The sequence below is a fragment of the Centruroides sculpturatus genome, unplaced genomic scaffold, assembly GCF_000671375.1.
Source record: "Centruroides sculpturatus isolate CEXI.00-Female unplaced genomic scaffold, Cexi_2.0 scaffold44, whole genome shotgun sequence".
NCBI lineage: Eukaryota > Metazoa > Arthropoda > Arachnida > Scorpiones > Buthidae > Centruroides > Centruroides sculpturatus.
Window position 1 is genome coordinate 166,582 of NW_019384307.1, and position 22,706 is coordinate 189,287.

The 22,706-nt window shown below is 26.8% G+C and overlaps 1 protein-coding gene across 1 annotated transcript in view; it reads left to right on the top strand.

Moving 5' to 3' along the window:
* LOC111619497 overlaps positions 1-22,706 on the top strand; it is a 98,021-nt gene that overhangs the window by 43,778 nt on the left and 31,537 nt on the right. The window contains exons 2-5 of the mRNA XM_023361227.1: positions 194-3,297; positions 6,951-7,139; positions 14,104-14,384; positions 19,089-19,259. Coding sequence (XP_023216995.1) covers positions 194-3,297; positions 6,951-7,139; positions 14,104-14,384; positions 19,089-19,259 — 3,745 coding nt within the window. The remainder of the gene's footprint in view (positions 1-193; positions 3,298-6,950; positions 7,140-14,103; positions 14,385-19,088; positions 19,260-22,706) is intronic.

Here is a 22,706-nt window from a genome sequence, read left to right on the forward strand (position 1 = left end):
AGCCGTTGTAATTACAATTACCTGTATTGATTCCCGTTATATTTTCTCTACCGTTAGGATGGTTCCTATTGTATCCTGGACCGTTCGAATACAGTAATGTTGTGTATGGCATACCATCGATATCGGATATTTTATCATCTGTATATTTTATTAAATTAAATTTTTAACAATTTTTGTTTATTTTATGTTCTAGGTCACTCTCATGTGAAGCATAAGGAGCAATCTGAACTTAATTTACATAGAAGTAAGACTAAAAAGCATCACCATCACCATGGAAAGAAAAAGAAAAAACACAAAGAGAAAGATGATTATAATTTATTATCAGGTACCACTAAAAATGATCATTGTATTAAATCAAAGAAACATAAACATAAATGTGAAAAGAAAACAATAATGCATAAAACTTTTAGTGAAAAATCTCATGTTTCAGACTGTAGTTATTTAATAAAAGAGAAGAGCCACATTACTGTTTCCAGTTCTAATTTACACAGCTGTGATAATAATCATTCCATCCATGCAAATGATTCAGTTTATCTTAAAGAACAAAAAGAAGATACTCTGCTTGAAAATGATCTTATAGCACCAATAGTTGCCAGCATTTCTGAGAACAAAGAACAGTGCTTTCTTAAATATGATACTGAAAATAGAAATTTGCCTTGTAAGTTAGGAAAAAGAACTTTTAGTGATTTTCAAAATAACAACAATAATGATTTATTAAAAGACAATTGCACAAATAAATTTCACATTTCAAGTACTTTTCAAACTACAGATATAACAGATGAAAATATTAGCAAAAGGATAAAATTAGAATCTGTAAATAATGTAAAATCACTTAACTTAGAAGATAGGAGTATTGATGAGAGATCTAAAGTTAAAACTGATATAGAATGGCAAAATACACAATTTCAAAGAAATTTACAATTATCTGAAAAACAAAGCAAGTTATTAAATGTTGCAAAAGTAGATATAGTTTCAGAATTAGATAGTTCCTTAATTGAAAAAGGAAATCTTAAAAGCCAAAGTATTCTTCAGACTATTCCATTCAGTGAAGATTTAGGTGAAGGAAAAAGATTTAATAAATCTGAAGTAAATAACAATAATGTGGAGATGCAAGTGAAACAGAAGCTTTTATGTCATCCTTCTAATAATAGCACAATTTCCAATGTAGATATAACGTTGCATTCAAAAGAAAGAACATTACAAGAATCTTTAAGTTTTAACAACAGTGCTTCAGAAGAATATATGAAAGAATTATCATCAGATAATTTACTTGACAATGAAAATAAAAATTCAAATCAGCATGCAGATGAATTACTAGTAAATAACAAATTGCTTGGAAATTTCAATCATGAATTTTCTGTTTATAAAACTGAAAATTTACCCTCTTCTGGTAGGTTAATTGAAAGTTTTCATTCTAATGTGTCTTCAGATCAGATTTTAAGTGATTCATTAACAAATGATAAGTTAGAAAATATTAAAAATGATGATAAATTTTCAAATGTCAGTAGTGATGATTTACATCTAAAAGATAGATTATCTAAAGATAATAGCAGTGAAGAAACTAAAACTTTTTCAAATACAAATAGTCCAAATTATAAATCCAATAATGAAAGTCCAATGTTTTCAGATGAAAATAAAAGTGAAATCACAGACAAAATTAATGAAGAAAATAAAAATGATAATGTAAGTTATTTTGAAAATGAATTGCAGCAATCAGTTAAATTTGAAGATGTGAAACAAGAATTAATAACTTTGAATGATTTTATAGTTGAAGTACAATCAAATGAAAAACATGCAGAAAATATTAATGAAAATATCAGTTCTGTTGCTAAATATCATTTACAATTAGAAAATAGAAATGATGCAATTTTCATTAATAATGAGAATAATGTAATTTTCAATGAAACTGAAATATTGTCTAAAGATAATAAATTTGAAATCAATCAAAGTCTTACAGAAAATATATCTTTAATACAGAACAAAAATGAATCAGTTTCAGCAATTAAATTAGAAAATGTAAAACAGGAAAATTTCTTTAAAAATGACCAACATGAAAACAAAGTAGATACTTTATTATCTGACATACTAAATAAAGATAATGGTGATAGTAAGACTGATATTTCATTACAATATTCAAGTGAAGTAGAATTAAGGAATAAGTTATTTAATGATTTCAAGGAAAAAAATACAATTTCTCATAATAATCAAACAAATGCATCAGATTTATTTGAGTATTCAAATCAGTGTGATTTATTACTTAAAACAAATAATAGTGATATAAATACAACTCATGATTTGGTAATTTCAATGAAAAATATTTGCAATGAGAAAAAAACAATAAATCAAATAAAAATGGATATTACAGATTTAAAACCTAAAGAATTACAGGTTGTTTCAGAAAAGAATTTGCAAAATCAAGAAAATATATATTTTAAATCTGATCAAGATATAAATTTTTCTTCACAAAACACAAAATTAATAGATGATATAAAAACTGTTTTATCACAGGAAACAAATGCAATTAAAACAGAAATTAATACTGACCAAATTCAAAATATGCAAGGAAGTAAGAAAAATGATGTGAAATTATCAAAAAGTAGTTACTCTGAAGATACACAAAATTTAAAATCAATAAAGAAATTAATAAAAGAAAAGGAAAGGCATAATGAAGTTAATAATAAACAAGTTAGTCAGATTAATAAAGCAGATGCAGTTTCCTTGTCAAAAGATAATTTATTAAAAGCATCTCCAAAAAAATCTTACAAAACAGATAAAGTTTGCTCAGTTGCATTGAATAATGAAAATAAATGGAATGTTCTAGACAACAAAAATAAATCTCCAATGAATGTGAGAGATTTTTCATCAAAACAGATGATAGAGAAAGTTGTACAAGATATTTCTCTGAATTCTACAAAAGTTCTAAATGAGAAAAAGAGAACTGATAAAAATAAAATTGATGCAGAAAGTAAAAATTCTGGAAAAGATAAACCTGTTAAAAAACTTTTATGTTCTCGTTGTCATCAAAAAATAGTTCCTTTAAGGAATGTGAGAATTCAGTGCAAGAAAGATCAAAAACAGAAACTAACTTCACACATTATTACAGGTCAGGGTATAGCTTTATCATTAAAAATACCGAGATTGCCCATTTCTTCAGACTTCAAGCATCTCAAATATGGAAAATATATGAGACTTGAAGTTTATCCAAATGGAGGTGCTTCTTCACTTCACCTTTATTGGGATGAGATTGCTCATTTAAAAGAGAGAGAAATGGAAGAGTTGGCAAAAGAATTTCTAAAAGTGAGCATGTCTATATTATTTAGATATTAAATCTTATTTTTTTATATAAAATTATATTTAATTATAAGTTTACAAAATATCTAGATCAAATGAAATTTTTTAAAATAAGATAATTTTAAGAACTTTAATATTTTTTCACAAATAAAAATAAGACACTTAATAATATGAGAAACAAGAATGAAATAATTTAAAAATTATCTAAATAATTACTTTAAATCTTTGTTTATTGTATTTGCATATTTTAACAGATACATATGTTTGTATACTACATTTACTGGGGATTGCCAGATGTTCAATATAGGGAGAAATTTGTTATAGGAAGAATTCATAATTAGAGAATTTCCTGTATATTATAAATTTCAGCTTTTCATATTAAAGAATATGAAGACCGAATAGAAATGCATAAAATTAATAAAGTGATAAACGTACTCTTTCAATTCTTGAAAAACAAATTCAAGAATTGAAAGACTATGTTTTAATAGTAATAATGTTTTAATAGCAATTCAGAAGAAAAAATTAAATGAAACTATTACAATTTGTTTGGCAGACAACATCTTCATTTGTACACATAACTGGTGCAAAATTAAAATATCTTTGAATCTCTCTCTCTAGAATTATAGTAATTTCAATTATGTATACTGTGAATAAATAATGATTAAAATTATTAACATTTAATTTTTAAAGCACTAGTTAAGAGTGGTAATGATTGAACTTGATCATATGTTGAGGCAAATAACATAAAAATATAACTATTTGCCTCTTTACCTGAAGAAGATAATTACAACTGAACTCTAATTACAATAAGCAAAGTTTTATAAGTTAACTTACAGTAAGAATTAGCAAGTTCTAAAACACAATATTAAATGATGGGTAACAATATCCATGATTATACTAAGCAGATTTTACTATACAAAAATCATTATCATCATTTCTGTATATCATTTTCTATATAAATTCCAAATTAAAAAAAAAAAATTTGCTATTAATTTTTTTTATTTACAATAGATTTTCATTGCCTAAGTATAAAAATTATAAAATCTATTAATATAATAAAAATGATTTATTTTTTTCTCTGTTTAATTTCTATTTACTTTTTCACTTTTTATTAGCTAATTAGCTATTTTTTCTTTTTTACATGAAACTGTTCCAAATATGATTTTTCATAAGAAGTAATATTTATTTTGTTTCAATATTTATGTGAAAACTAATCAAAATTAATTTTCTATCTGGTGGCAAATTATTTTTATTTTTTTAGTTTTTAGTTTAAAACACAAACAATAGATTTAAAAAGTATAGATCTGCTCAAAGCTTTTTCTTCCTAACAATGATGCCAAAATGCATGAAAGTCAAATCCAAAAAAGTATATCTAAAAGTCTAAAACCATATTTCCATTGATATGTGCATAAAATAAAATAATAATTAATACAATGTTATAATATTGATTAGTTTTATTTTATGCATATATCAATACAGAAGTTAGAGTTGATTTTTTTTTATTTTTATATTAAGTAACACAAATATAATGATGATGAAGTCAATTGGCTTATGGAATATAAGTTACCTTAGAACTAAAATGGACAATGATATATTTTTTGTAAATAAATCAAAAGCATAATCATATTTTAGCCATAAGAAAATCATCCATTTAACTTTCTTCTGTTCTTCACATACGTCCATTAGATAAAGTCACACATTAGAGGAATTCAGGAATTACACTATACCAGGGATGACGAATCTATGGCATGTAACGTATCATACAATTTCTATTTATCATCTGTCTTTTTCAATCATCTATTTGGTTTATCACCTGATCATCCTATTTTTTCAGCCAGCTTTTTTACATTTAGTCTAATTAAACAGATTCGTTTAATTTCTTTAAATATCATTATTTGAAGTCTAAAAGTTTAGCATGCATAAATATCTTTAAAGCTAAGTATGTTTATTATATGGCATGCAAACTCAAAAAGGATCACCATCCTGTTAGACAACCATAAACTTTAAAAGCATTAATTCTCAATTTACATTAGTTTTGAATAAAATGAAACAAATACCATATACTAGTTATCAGCAAATATCAGTTACAATAAGGTATGTAAGTTTGTTCAAAAATTCAAGTGTTGTAACTTTGTAATTATTCCTGATGATCAACCTAATAATTAGATTTATTAATCTGTTAATGCCTAGATTTTATCACCAAAGATGTGTGTCATCTCACTCTATAATTTTAATTTTAAATTTGGTTTGTTTATTGGTAAAAGTTTTAGATCTTTTAATTTCTCAGAGTTTCTACAAGAACTATATTTATTACTCTGCAGTAATTTAACAGTGAAAAGAATAATAAGGTGAAATAAAATTCTGGACAAGTAATTGTAAGTAGAAATAAAACAGAATATAAATATAAACTTCACATTATCACTAACAGAAGTGAAATTAATTTATTAATCAAAAAATCTTATGTTCATTTATTGAAAACAGTAATAAAAAATTCAAGTGGTGATGATAAACTATCAAAATTATAATATTAATTGAAACTGTGTAATATATATAATAAATATTGAAGAAACTTATATTAACCAAAAAAAAAAATGATATAGTGTATTTAAACTAGAATAATTTTTATTGATGTTACTCATTGTTTGTGATATACATGATTTTTAATTTAAGAATTTAATATTTTAAAAATGTTGTTTTTATTTAGAAACAACAAAAAATATTAAATTATCAATAATTTTTTATATGAAATTAACAGTTTTCATGTTTTATTATAATATTTAATAATTAACTGTTGCTAATTGATGTTTTCATTGATTATTGCTTATCTCTAATACACTCTCTTGTGTATATTTCTGTACAATCAGTAGTAGTGTTAACAGTTAATTAAGATTTTGCTTTTCTGGTTTGGCTGCTTAAAAGCCCAAATAATATTTTTTGATTGAAAGTGACGATGTTTTATGAAGCAGTCAAGCAACGAATGATATATTAAGCATTACAGTAGAGCGTTGTTTATCCGAATCAGTTAAGGACTGGGGTGGTTTGGATAACTTATTTTTCGAATAACGAATCATGTACGAAAAAATATATTAATTTATCCCATGTTGAAATTTCTTTCCGTTGCGTGTCGCTTCGTGTTGAATTTTCGTCGATGTTAAGCCTAACAAAGACTATTGTATCGTTAAAAATTATTTTTTTATTTTGTACAAACAAAATAAATTCATTGAAAAATATAAAAACAATAAAAAATTATACTTCAGATGTTAATCTAGTATCAAAAACGTAAAATATTTGAGTAGCCCAAGACATAGCCAAAGATTGAAGCGCCACAGCACTGACGAAAATTTAAATTTGCCGACTGGAATTCTTTCGGATGATTGACTTTCGGAAAATCGACACTCCACTGTAATTTATCTTAGGAATACATTTTCTGAAACAACTGTATTACTTGAACCAAAGTTATTTTTTAGAAATAATCTATGCTGTTTTAATATAAGGATTTTTTTACTTAACGTATAATCTAATTAAGATATTTATTTAGGTAAATTTATAGTATGACATGTATATATCATGGTAAATACATTTTTGTCATAGTGGAGTACATTTAAACAAATTAAGAATTTATTTTGAAAACAATGTAACAATTTATTTTTAATATTTAGGAAACATTTTATGAAGAGCCTACTGGTGTTGCTAGATATGTGATGGGCATTGTACATAATGCAGCTCATTATCTTCCTGATTTATTGGAATATTTTTCATCAAATTATCCTGGACTTGTTGTGAAAACTGGTGTGTTAGGAAGACAGTCTGATATTGAAACGACTACGATGGCTAAGTTTTATGAACTAGTAAGTATTTTTAAATTTTATATCAAAACATTTATTATATAAAATAATTAAAATTTTCACATTACACTAAACTAAATCATTAATTTGTGGCAAACTTTATGTCAATGTAATTCTGTAAATCTAAGAGTGATTGATTTATTACAAAAATTGTTATGGGTGCAATAGAAAATAAAATTTTTATGGGGAGTTCTGGAAGAACCAATTAGACAATAATTATTAAAATATAATTAATTATTTTAAATGTAATTAATTATTTAATTATAATATAATTAAAAACATTTTATTGGAAAGAAAGATTTAATAAACTTGAAGTAAATATGAAAATATGTTTTATGGTCATTTCTTGAAGATAATGTTGCTCAAGAAATTTTTGTATTTTTCAGTCATCATAATTACATTGTCTGATGCTGCCCTATATGCTATACAGTACATAGCATATTTTTCATTATTCCATCAATCTCAATTCAAATAATAATTTTCCATTTTTGGATAAAATAAAAATTCTTTATACCCTCTGCTCTTCAATTATAAATTTAATGTAATATTTAATCAAAGATATATTTTATATAAATCAAAAGCATAATCATTTCTTAGCCATAAGCATAATCATCTAACTTCCTTCATTTAACATCATGTAACTTCTTTTTGTTCTTCATATGTATCCATTAGATAAAGTCACACATTAGAGGAATTCAGGCATTACACTATATTGCTAGAATATGAAATAATTCTCATAAAACTTGCATTAATGGTTTTCAAGTGAATAGTACTGTTGAAAGTAAACTAGATATGTATTAATATACTATCAATGCAATTCTTTATTAGTTCCTTATTATTATTCTTGTACAATCAACATATATTAATATGATATAATTAGTATTTTCAAAGAATATAACCTGATAACACCAAATAAACTCATACATTGCTACACACTACTACTATGTTAAGTAATGCTGTTGTTTGTTATGTATTTTGTTTTTTCTTGCAACTTGTGTAAATTTTCTCTACCTAATAAATGAAGTTTTATTTATTGGCATATTGATATGAATGGATCTCACTTGTTATGATTAAATGAATCATGACATTGTTTTGTTAGACTTTTTACTATACTGTTATAAGCTCTGACAAAATTTTGAACTGTATTTACTATCATATAATAATCATATATGATACAATAAATTTACATAATTAAAATTTAAAATTTGAAGGGATAAATCAGTCTTTTAATTATAAAATACAGTTAATCTTTGACTTATGATGTAGTTTTGTTTCAGGATTCCCATCATATGGTGAATTGGTCACAAATTGAGCATAAAAAATAATGGCGATAATAGGGTGCAGTTCCTAAGATTATGTATCATATATAATATGTTGTTATTATGTTAATATGTATTGTATATTATCAATATAATCAGATGATGACTCATTTATATTCTTACTAGCCTACTAATCAATTTATTTATACAAATTGATATTTTAATTAATTAATTATAGTATTTTATCAACAAACAAACACATAAGATAAACATGTTTAAAGACACTAAAAATTATACTGAGGAACTATACAAATCTTTATATGAAATTTTTATTGTTAATTTTTATTTAATTATTTTGTTTTTAATACACTTTATTATAAAAAATCAAAATTAAAATGATAATTTTTTTTATTAAGTAGCTCATCTTTCTAGCTTCATTTTAGGTTTTAGGCACTAATGACACTAATCTGAGTTTAGTTAATGATGAATAAATTCATTATTTAGTTATAGTTATTATTTTGTAGAACATGTTTACCGCCCATTTAGTATTATGTTTAACATTTAATAGTCACACTTTGCTATTAGCAAGTGTGACTAATTATTTTGATTCAAAAATAATTTTTTAATACACTAGTTTTACCTGTCTTAAGTATGGTTTGTCATAAGTCAGGGACTGATTGTATTAAAAAAAAATTTAGAATAGGATGATTATGATCTTTACAATAAAAATTGTGTCAAAAAAGCAGTTCAATGAAGTTTGACATTGATTATATTATTCTGAGACTAAATATTCATTTAAGTGATTGTTATACTTTCGTTATCTATATTCTGTCTTACCTGGCACAAACAGCAACATACATTGCGTGCAGCCATTTGGAGGCAACATATATTGCAATTTTTTTGCAATCTTGCTTCAGAGAAGTTTTTCTGTAGTTTTTATTGCAAGGGTTGTGTGACTATAGTTGCATGTAGTTGCGATAAACCAGCCAATGATAATCTAGTATTGACTGACATCATATGTGACATCATCCTTGGTTGAAGACGAAGTGAAAAACAAACATGGCTGCACCAAAAGAAAAAGCACAGTGATTAATAAAAAAACTGGAAACATCTGGACATTCCAGGAGACCATTTTGCTAGATTCCTGTAGAGGTAAGTGAATTCACATGTAGTTTTTTTTATGCCCAATTTGGCACTCATTTATTGTGTTATCCTGCGCATTGCGACAATGCATTTCCAACACAGTAACAAATCTGGCTTTTGCTTCATGCTTGGCTAAATTAATATAAACAATGCAGTCAACATTATTGATATAGATTTCTACCAACACTCTCCAGGAGAATGTGATTGTGGAACTGCAATGCCCTGATGTAAACAACAGGTTGTTATCCTGATATGCAAGCTAAGTTGTATGTAGTATCTTATGGTTTTTTGCATGTGATGACAAATTGCATTTGTGACTTTTATCAATATTCAACTTTCATTCCAAAAATATTGCATGTTCAAGCTGTATTGTTATATGCACATATACTATATAAATACATATAACTATCAATTATATTGAAAGTTAGTATATGTGCATATAATGATAGAAATATTTAATTATTGAAATTACAATTTTAAAAAGATTAGTTTTAAAGTTATAAAAAGTTGAATAACTATTGATAATTTGGAACAATTACAATATTAATAAATAGAAGTTGAATGTAAGTGAACAATATTGAAAAGTTACAGAATAAAATCAGTAAAATTATGTTTCAGTCTCTCAAAATGTTTCTAAAAACAAAAAACAAAGCTACTAAATTTTTTCTTTTTTGAAAGAATTAAAACATGTATTATGTTTGATTCTTTCAATTTTACTTAAATGATATCAAATATCCTTTACATGTTTTTAATTAAAATAACTTTATTTTCTTCACTAATACAAGTATAAGCTTATAGAAGTTCTGAAGTTGAAATAGAGACACTGCCAATATTAGTTGGTATTGTATTTATATAATTTATTATTATATTAAGCCATAAGAACAGAGAATTTTGTATATTTGTAATGTAAAATTTAAAACTTATTATATGAAATAGGAAGAATATGAGAATCTCTATTTTTTCTTTTCTATTCATTCTTCTATACATATATATAGCAACTTTATCCCTGACTATCTTTGGCAACCCAATCTCAACATATCATAAGAACTCTTGATATGTTGAGATTAGGTTGCCAAAGATAGTCCGGGATAAAGTTGAACTCTTGAATAATTCAATCTGCACTGAACAAACTCTAGAACAAGTTTCATTAATTGTCATCAAAATGGAATAGACAACATTGCTATAATGCTGTCTATTCTAGGCTTGCAAACCTTTACAATCAAATAAAATATGTTCATTTCTAAAATAATGTATATAAATAAGTATCGAAGCAGAAGTGGAATGAATGATGTTAAACTGAAAGACTAGCAATTATAATCATATACTACCCTAATATGTGACAAAATATTTTGAAGGAGTTAAAGGATTTTTTGGTGCACTTAACACCAATGTACAAGTATAGAGAAGAAAAATGCATTGCTTCTCAGCATTACAATAATTCATTGACAAGTGAAAAAAAAACAAGTACTATCAACAAATTTATCATTGTAGTCTTTCTAAAGTGATATTCATAAGTTTGAAAAATCTAATGGGAGTCTATTGACGGTATTATTGTCAAGATAGCAGTGTTTCCCAGATACACTTCTTTCACTGCATTGATGCAATCACATCAGCTCACAGAGGTTGGTAGTTACATTCCAAAGTTTGCCTAGCAATCTTGAAGGCACATCTCCCACTTTGTGAACAGATGAAAAATAAAACAAGTAAATAGCTGATGTAAGCCAGCCATTATTTTGTACTTTTAAGTAAACCTGATTAATATTGTTTTACTTAATATCTTTTGCTCATACTTCCAAATTTTAAATTTTGATACATTACATACAAGTCTATTTGAAAATTTATTTAGCATTTTAATTCAAATATGGTTATTCTGTGTTCTAAATAGAATTTTACGTGAAGAAGACAATGATAAATTTGTTGAAAGTACTTGTATTTGTTTTTCTACTTGTCAATAAATTAGTGTAATACTGAGAGACAGTGCATTGTTTTTCTCAAAAGAGTTAAACTTTGACATTTTATAAAAATTAAACTATTTTAGTTCTTGAGATTTTTTTTTGATAAACTCAACATTTTTTTTCAACTACACTGTTTTGTTTTTCTCTAAAAAGATTGCTTCCATTCAAACACTTCATGTTAGTGAATATCAATATATTTTATATGTATAAATATATACAAGGCTGCTATTCCATCCCTTTTTAAAAGAAAGTCCCTAAAAGTACCCCCCTTTTTTGTGCAAAAGTCTCTAAAGTCCCTTTTTTTGTACTCTACAACTTTATTTGATATATTTATTTTATATTTCAATGTGATTGTTCAGTACATTTTCCAAATTCAGTTTATATATACACTAAAACCACAATATAATGTGTGTATGTATGTATGTATGTATGTATGTATGTTTGTCCATACAAGGTGAGTCAATAGTCCACTACACCATTTTATTCCAAAAGTACTGAAGATGTATTAATTTTGTTAATACAGTTACATAGGAAGTCATGCATGGAGAATTGGATAGGATGTTTTTGTTGACACTGGAATCCTGTAAAACTAATACATAATAGACATAGTGTTCTCTCCACATGTGAATTGTCAATGTGGCTCTGAGATATACAGTTGTTGTCGCTTTTGTTTGATACCAACTTAGTAGGAAGCACTGCATAGCAATGGATGGAAAATTTGCAAGCAAGTTACCAAGTCTGGTAATTTATTATTAGGTTTCGCAATATTTCAAGCCATTTAGCAATTTGGCAACAATTTTTGCCATCTGATAATTTTTCTATACTATTATAAATTTATTCAAGGTGCTCAAGTTTTTACTAAAAACAGGGTTGCACTCAGGCCTAGGCAAACTAGTCAGTTAAAGACCTTAGGGCAAGAACATGTTAACCCAAAATTTGGTAAAAATGAGTTAACAATTGCCTTCACTTTGTATGTGGGCTTACATCAACGATGAAAAGTTTGAAGTTATTGGTAGGATAAGAACATGTAAATCTGACATGGAGAAATATGTTAATTTACTCTATCAGGTATTATGGTAGGCAAGAAATTGCTCTCAGATATGCCTGATAGTGTTTTCTTTGTGCCCTGAATGGTTTCAAAAGTCATATATAGAAGCTTCTTGCTTAACAATCACATAATTCTGTATCTATAAAACCAGTTATGAGAAGCTATGGGCGATGAGTTAGAAAATCATAGCTGCCCTGTGTGTTTAGAAATCAATATTCAACAAAGACACTGCTCTTGCTATAAAATTTCTTGGAATGAAGGAACAATTTCTAGAATGTTTGTAATTTTTGTAAAATTTTTAGAAGAAATTTTACAAAAATTGTCTCTTATCAATAAAGATTTGTTCTAAAGATTCCTCTACCTTCAACCAAAATAATGATTTTCTGCTAAAAGAAAAAGAAATATATTATTGAAATCACTCAAAAGATTCTCTAAATATTTTGAGAATTATATTATTGGATGAATGGTCATTGCTCCTCACTGAAAAATAAATCCTTTCAAATGTATTTGCAGTAAGAATTTATTACTGTTGGGCTCAATTTATGAACCTAAACCTAAATTTAGATGTTTGTAACTTGGAATATGAAAATATTTCAAAAATTTTGGAAACTGCTGTAGCATTGTCAAATTGTAACACTTATGTTGAATGAAGATTTTCAATTTTTTTATGAACTTTGATGGATGACATATATTAAATTTAGTAATGATATACAAGTGCTTTAAAGGTTTGGAAAACTTGGCCATAGCTGTTACAACCAAAGAACTACTTTCAATGGTTCAAGCTGCTCATGGTGAGTACAAGGAATATTTAGATTCTGAGAATAAAACAAACAAGAGACAATAAAACAAGAAGTGGAATTAAAAAGAATTGAAAAAGAAAGATGTGAAAATTAAAAAGAGAAAAGAAATAGCTAGAAAAAACAAAGAAAAATTAAAGAATGTAAAAAAGAAGAAAAAGAAAAAATAATACATATCAGATGAAACATTTAAAATGGCAAACAACTGACTTTAAAAAGTAGCTGATTCTAAAAATTTTTTACAAGTTAGTGTAGCACAAGCTATGCTAATAGGAGCTGAAACAGCTTGCAGGGAAGTGAAAGGAAAACAGAAGGAAATATCTAAACTTAAACTGTACTATAAATAGAAGATGAGATTGCCTTATCTCAGTCTTGGAATGAGAAACCTTCTAAAAAGCCTAAATTATAAGATCAAAATTGTATATTATGTTTGTAAAGTCAACATAATTATGCTATAAAAATTTTATTATTTATAATTATAGAAAATATAATTATATATTAAACATTATCTATTAGTAATTATTTTAAAAAGTAATTATTAAGTCCCTGTTTTAATTTGAATAAGTCTCTAAAAACTATTTTAAAGTCAAAGGGACAGTGGCAGCCCTGTGTATATGCGTAATTTTAATTTATCATTTGTTGTGTTCAAAATTTAATAAATAAATAACAGTTTAAAAAATATATATATATATATATTTTTTTTAAAACTGCTATTTATTTATTTTTGTTACATATATTTCAATTGCATATTTTGTTTAAATATAGGTTCAGAAAACATACAGCAAGGGAACTTACAGAGCTGGTCCCTTGCATCAGATCAGTGTAGTAGGAACAGTACATGAAGAAGTTGGTGATTATTTTCCTGAATTTTTAGACCAATTAGAAAAATGCCCATTTTTAAAACTGACTATGCCATGGGGTCAGCTTTCTTCCGTCCAAATGGAATCTCCACAAGAAAGTAATGATGGACCTATTGTTTGGATTAGACCAGGAGAACAACTTGTTCCTACAGCTGACATGCCTAAATCACCCTGTAAAAGAAAAAGGTATAGATCACATTTTATTTACTTAAATTGAATGATGGTATTTATATTTTTAATATGAATATTTTAATTTAAAAGATTTAAAACTTTTATTTTCTTTAAAAATATTTAGAAATGATTAAAATTTTATAAACTTTTTGGATCGATACTTTAAATAATTCTATCCACAAAATATAAAAGAAAAACTTAAGATTTAAGTATACAAATGTTGATACAGAACACGCCACAAAACCTCACTTTTGATTCATATGTTCATTCTAATATGTGTAATGAAAAATCAAGAAACTTAAATATAAGTTTTACAATGTCCAATAGACAACTGAAAATTATGGTTGGTTGAGTTTTACAGTTGAATAATTTTATTAATATTAATTTGATAAATCCACTAAAAGATTGTATTGTTTTAAATTAATTGAATATATTAGTAATTTAGAATATTTTATCTTTCAAATTATATGATGAAGTCAATCATGGATCCTTGGATATGAATTAATTTGTGGTTTTGGTAGTAATAAAAATAACTGATTATTTAAGCCTTAGAAATCTCTTTTCTTTTTATTTATATGATTTTCCCAAATGGTTCAGTTTGTAGTGAACTCTATAAGTTGAAGCATTTAGGAAAGCATAAAATTTGCAATACAAGACTTATGTATTCTCACATTAAATTATTGAATTAGAAAATAGCACTAATTTGTTAATTGCTTGTTTAAATGAAAATTTATGATATTGATTTAAATTATTTTATGTTAAGTTAATCATTTCTTGCTATTTAATTTCCATTTTCTTCTTTCTTATAAAATAGTCATTGTCTTGCCTTTACAATCTGTTAAGGAACATTTTGAATTAAATTCTTATTTTCTAGATATTTGTTTTCATTTATTTATCTTTTTGCATTTTCAATTTTCTGAAAATAAAAATCTTAACATTATCTAAGAGTTTGATTCAACAGATTATCATGTTTAGGCTAGAGAAATTGGAAGAACAAGTAACAAGGAATGGACAAGAATAAATGACCAGAAAACAAGATTATCTTTAATAAGTTATAAAGAAGTTTTAGGCTATAGAAATCTTTTAAGAAAAAAACAGAATGAAAGTAAGACATATGACCAACAATTTTTGATTTAACAAGGAAGAAAAAATAGGAATGGAAAGAAAGAAAAAAGGAAAAACATGTGTAATTCTAGTCAGAGACATGTTAATGGTACATACAAAAACCACTAAATGAAAAATAGCAACCAGAATGAGAGAGCTCAGGGAAAGTATCCTCTCAGAGATTTCAATATTTTCTAAAATGAAATATTTTCAAAAATGAAAGTTCTAAATATTTTCTAAACTGAATGTCTAACAAAAATGAATCTCAGGCCATATCCAAAATTATGAAGTTTTCCATCTTGATTCATTTAGTCATAAATTGAGGTGGAAGGTCAAAATTTTTTGAAACAGAGAAGAGAAATGCTTGTTCTATTGAATGAGATTGTTCTGCATTCAGTAAAACTTTGAATGACCAAAATTCAAAGAAGATTATTCTTACATGATAATATAGATTAGTATAAGAAAATAGGCAAACACATATAATTTGACAATAATTTAACTCTCTAAGAAAAATAGGAGAAAAAAATATCAATTGTGTATTTTTTTTAAGTTTGAAAATTTAGAAATGATGGAATGTTTGATTTTTGAACAAGAATCTAAAATTAAAAAAAAATTATTGAGTGGACAATACATACAAAGATGTATCTTTTCAAGTAATCCTTTCAAACGCACATGAGGATACAACAATTCTACGGTAGAGTCAATTTTTTATTTGATGCTACTCTGGCTAATTATTTTAAAATGTATTTATTTAATAAAAATAAAGACGAAATCTGCCCAAAAGGGATCACCATTTATTTTTTCTGTTCCAAGACGATACACTTTTTCGCGACTGATCTTTCTTTGTAGGCTACTTGTTGCTGGAAGTATAAAATAGTCCTTTTAAAACACAAAAAACATTTCCAATTAAAATTATAAATAGCTTCTAAAAAAGGAACTGGTGGTCTTGCTTACGTCCATCCATACCTTCTTTGGTGGTGTAACTGCTTTTATCTACTGGAAACAGGTAGTGGAAAATGTAGATTTGAAAAAGACTATTTTATACTTCTAGTCTTGGCTAATTATTTTAAAAAGAATCTAAAAGTGAAAAGGAAAAAAAAAACTACAATTTTCATTGATGATTGTTTGGTTTTCAGCAACAAAGAACTGAAAATGAAGATAAAAACTTAAAGGTGCTTTCTAAAAGTAATAAAATTAGATTTCATGAGAAAAAGCTGTTTCAAGTTGTAAAATAAAAGAAAAATACAAAAAAAAAATTTTAGTAATCGAATACTATTATAAAAATGAATTACAGGTAACCCCCATATAACATGGGAGTTACATTCCAAAAAATTGCAGTGTTATGTGAATCCGTGTTATGCGAAACAAAGAACTAGTGAGAAAAGGGGGATTAGGTTTCAAAAATTAAAAAACATGTTAAATCCTTATTTAAATCGGATTTATTATTCATTTTTTTCATAGGTAAAATACTTATTTATTATTTAAGTAAATATTTTACCAGAGGATTATTCATCCTATATGATGATCTCAGCATGAGCATCATCAACTGGTAACAGTTTTTGGGTGCATTTGTTAATAGCGGTCGCTCTGCAACAGGAGTGCACTGCTGTTTGTAGGCATTTAGGAATGACGGTGAAAGAAAGATGGCAGTGCTTGCACTATCGACAGTATCGTGATGGAGGAATCTATAATTCTAAAATGAGCTTTTAGAGGCAAAAGAAGGGTCCCAATTGTAAAATTTAACCATTAAATGGATTATTGTTGAAAGAGCATTCAAAGTAGCCACAAAAACAATTAGAATGCTCACGCCGAGTTATGCAGAAGTATAAAAGAACACACCCTTTATTACATTTCATGTTGTACAAAGGTTTTTTTGCAATTCCTGAACCGTGTTAGAATGAACCCATGCTATAAAACCTCCATGTTATATGGGGGATGTTCCCAATTCTCGAACCGTGTTAAGAGTGAATCTGTGCTATAGAAGTGCCATGTTATATGGGGGTTACCTGTATTTGAGAATTTTAAGTTTGTTTTTGTTTTGTTTTTATGAAAATAGAAGAAACTTTTTTATAACTATTGCATTAATTATATCATTGATTTTAATAGAATATGATTATTATAAAATCATAGAAACATCACTTAATTAAGTAATTGGGTTATAATAGCCTGATTAGTTAGGTGATCATTTGGTGATGTTTCTATATACATATTGGGTTTTGTGATGTTTGATATACTTATAAAATCATATTATATCATTATATTATTATGTATTAATTACTCTATTAATATTAATAGAGTAATTAATGTAGTTGTACAGTACAATAATCATTTATCATAATTGATAATTATTATTTATTATTCTGATTTGAATGAAATTTACTCAAAATTTTAAAATTATCTGGTTATGTTATGTTGCCATAAGAAAATTTATTTTTTCTCATAGCAAATTTTTATTACTTATATGAATAAACTTAATTTATACATTATTATTATAGACTAGCAGACCCCGCCACACTTTGTTGTGGCTCAAAATGTATCTATTATAAATGTATAACACTTCCCACGTGTGGGGGGAAATTTTTCGAAAATTTTCTTTTTAGTGTACATTCTCTTGGCGTACCCTATTAAAACGCAATCAAAAACGCAAAAACGCGCATCTAAAATAGTATAATAGAAGCCAAGTTCTTCAAGGTAAGCCTTAATCCTCTCCCTCTCCCCCATGGGGGGAATATTGAAAAATCCCTTTTTAGTGTATATTCTGTTGACATACCCTATTAAAACGCAATCAAAAACGCAAAAAACCGCATCTAAAATAGTAGTTATAGAAGCAGAGTTCTTTACGGTAAGCCACTAATCCTGTTCATCTCCCCCCAGTGGGGGAATTTCGACATGTATGTTATATAAAAACACGTGCATATTCGAATGCAGCGTTGTGTGAAAATTTCAAAGGAATTGGTAGGAACAAATGAACATTACATTTTTATTTATATAGATAGGTAGAAGATGATCTGCTTTAGTTCATCCTCACAGAAAAGCGAACTTAGGGAGTCATACTCGTAACGCCATCTGTTGGACATAAAAGCCTTAACCCTCGATGATATCTTTTATTTAATTAATAAAAAATCTGCAGGTTTGATTAGTGGTAAACATTCCGGGGGTCATAAAATGCTACAGTTAAAATTTGGTAACAATTGGTTCAGTAGTTTTCACGGTTAGTGGTCACAAACGAAAAATACGTTGTCTCTTTATATAGTAAAAATATATAAAGTAATTTCTATAAGGATTTCAATAAGAGTTTGATTGTTATTTACAACTAAGCTTTTGGTGTTATGAGTTAATTAGGGATTATAGTTTTCATTTGTAATTTTCTCTTGTAGTTAACTTAAACATGTAATCAAATTTTAATTAGGTTTTTCATAATTTGTTTTTGTTGTTTGTACGTATTGTGTACTGAATAATTTAACAAAAATTATATTGCTATTGTTATTAAGTATAATATTATCTAATGTTACAAATATAAATAATTTATATAAAAAATTTATGTATTTGTATTTTTTGGTAAATGTATACTTTGTTTTTCAAAAGCTAAATTGAATTTTCTATTATTATTTTCAGAAGTGGCTTAAATGAACTTCGCAATTTGCATTATCTACCTCGATCATCAGAACCAAGAGAAATAATGTTTGAAGATAGAACAAAATGCCATGCAGATCATGTTGGTCATGGTTTTGATAGACTTACTACAGCTGCTGTTGGTGTACTTAAGGCTGTACATTGTGGAGAACAGTAAGTAAATATTATTTATTTTATGAATATTGTTATTTGTTTTAAGTTGTTATTTATATAAACATTCAGAACAATAATAAAAATGTATTAATTAAATTTCTTCAGTATTTTAACTCTATAAATAAGATTACATTATTTTAAGAATCATACATATACAGTAGCAATCATGGAATTTGCATCACCTATGATATATCAAACCACATTCAGTAGATGTGCAAAATAGTATATTTAAACTATAATTGCAATTTGTAATGATAACATAATTAGAAGAATAAACAAAAACATGCAATTATTACATATAATTCTACATCAAACTTAAATGTTATTTCACACCACAGCCTCACCAATACTGTTAATGAACAGTTATATGAACTGTGCCATTTACAGTTATGGAAGCAAAAAAATAGCACACAGGTGTTCACAACCTAAGTAGTCCTGAAAAACACAATAAAATTATTTCTCATTGAAAAAAAAAAAATCTTAATACTTTGCAGGGACATCTTGAGCCATAATAACAGTTTTGCAGCATTCCAGAATAGGGTGGATGTGTTTCTTTGAGTATTCTAAACCAAGCTTATGATATCAAACTGTTGTAATACACTCCTGCAGTTGCTGTTTATTTTTAGGAATCTTTTCTACAGTTTTCATGTCCATAATATATCAGCATTTCTGAATAGGGTTGAGATGAGGATGGTTACCTGGTTAGTTTAAACATCAGATCTGGTCTTCTTGTAGGAATTTTTGTTTCATCTAAGCAAAAATATATTAGGTATATATTAGGTAAACTGGAAAGTAATGTTGTTTCTGCATGTGTCAATATTTGTTTATCATTTATTAGCTCATTGTGTACTTCAAAGCTGTGCAAAAGACATTTTAAGGTTAAAGTGACTTGTTTACTTGTAAATAATTAAATCTTAAATTTGTTTTGCAATTTTGGGTGAAATGGCCAGTCAAATACCAGAAGAGGTACATATCCGTCATTGTATGCTTTTTGAGTTTCACAAGGGTAGTAAAGCAACAGTTGCTACCAAAAACATTTGCGATGTTTATCCAAGTGCATTAGATGTTCGTAAATGCCAAAGGTGGTTTTCTAAGTTCAGATCTGGTAATTTTGATTTTTCCAACTTGTATGGATCAGGAAGACCAACAACTTTAGATAATAATGTGTTAAGGGTAGAAGTGGAAGCAAATCCATGTCAGACAGTCAAGGAACTGTCAAACAGTCTTAACCAACCTTGCTCGACCATCCAAGAACATTTGCAGCAGATTGGTAAAGTATGCAGAGCAGGTGTTTGGGTTCCACATAATCTGTCAGAAGAAAACAAAGCTAACCGATTCACCACATGCAAATTATTGCTTCGTATCGCAAAAAAACGCTTCTGTATTGTGCCATTGCACAATACAGAAGCGTTTTTTGATCACTGGAGATGAAAAATGGGTCCTTTATGATAATCCAAACGCAAAAGGCAGTGGCTCTCTCCGAATAAATCGCCACAAAGTACTGCTAAGCAAGGTTTACATCCCAAAAATGCACTTTTGTGTGTTTGGTGGAGTATTTGCAGAATCGTTCAGTTTGAAGTGCTGAAACCTGGACAAACTGTGAATGCAGACCTTTACTGTGAACAATTGTATCAAGTTGATCAATCTTTAATTGAAAAGTGTCCAGCAGTTGTCAACAGAAAAGGCGTTATTCTGCAACATGATAATGCAAGACCGCACTGCGCAAGAAAATCCTGAAAAAATTAATGAATTGGGGTGGGAGGTACTGCCTCACCTACCATACTTGCCTGAGATTGCACCATTGGATTTCCATTTATTCCGATTGCTACAACACTTTCTATGTGACAAAGAATTTGAAAATTTGAATGATATCTGAAATGCCATCTCCAGATATTTTTCTCAAAAACCAATTGATTTTTATTGATCCAGCATTGAAATTTGTGCACTAGATGGCAAAAGGTTGTTGATAATGAGGGTGATTACATCATTGATTAAAAATAAAAACAAGTTAAAAATTTATTTGTTTGATTTTAATTTAAAAAAACATTGCTTTCCAGTCGCCCTAATATATATGAAGTCACTTTAATCCAAAACTTTTTGGTTGACAGTCTCTCATCACTTCTGGTTAGAAAATTAAGACTTTATTGCACAAATTGAACCGTTACAAATGTTATACAAATGCATTTCAGGTTGTTGTAAATTTACAACCCCACTTCAGTGCTGTTAAAAAAACAACAACATTACAGTTAGGAACCCGACATTTCTTATATATTGTATAAAAATTTGTTTTTATAAACAAAGACTTACATGTTTCATAGAGAAATAACATAAAGTTTTCCACTTTCACATCTTTGTTTTTCATAAATATAATTAAATATAATTTATAATAACACAAAAACATAAAAATTCACGACTTTAGGTCTTACTTTATTTTAAATTTATCCAGTATTATGTATTCTGTTGTTTTTTTTACAATAAAGGTATTTTACAATAAAAGTAATTTTTTACAATAAAATAACATTTTTTTTACAATAATTAGGAGAACTATACATCATTTCTTCTAATTAAAGTACTGTATAAGAGTAAATTACATTATATTACAATACAATTTAAAAAAAATTGTATTGTAATATGATTACCCTAAATTAAAACTAAAAAAATGGCATAAACAATACTGGACCAATAGATATAATACTAAATACAAACAAGATAAAAAACAAAATCTTTCCTTATTTCAAAATATTTTTGAGAATTGCAATAAAATTCTGAACAAAGAAAATATTAGTTTGGTCTCATCTTTGGCCAATAAAATATTGCAAAGTATATATAAAAATATTAACAACCAACATGACAGTAAAATAAAAAATGATGACCTTAAAAAAGTGGGAACAGTTTATAAAATAGAGTGTAATTGTAACAACCCAAGAACACATATTGGCGAAACAGGTCGCACATTAGAAAAAAGAATCAAAGAACATGAAGTTGCTATCCACCTTAAATTAAATATGATAATTCACCATGGTATAACCACACAATAAACAACAACTGTCAGATTAATAGAAATAATATAAAAATTTTACATATTGAGAAAAATATTTACAAAAGGAAATTCAAAGAACATATTGAAATAAAGAAACAACCTAAAGACAAACTAATTAATATTTCAGAGGGCATGGCAATCAACCCTCACTGGTACCAGTTAGTAGAGGGTGTTTCATCACACTAAGTATATTAATAGTACAACTTAAGATGTGTTGCATTTGTGAAAACTTGAATAATGTACTTTGTGAAAAATCATTGTATAATATGTATATATATGCACACATACAGAATATTAATTGTAAGTAATTTTACCCTTTACTATTCAATAGTTTTTTAAAAAATTATATTGTAATATAATGTAATTTACACTTATACAGTATTTTAACTAGAAGAACTAATGTATAG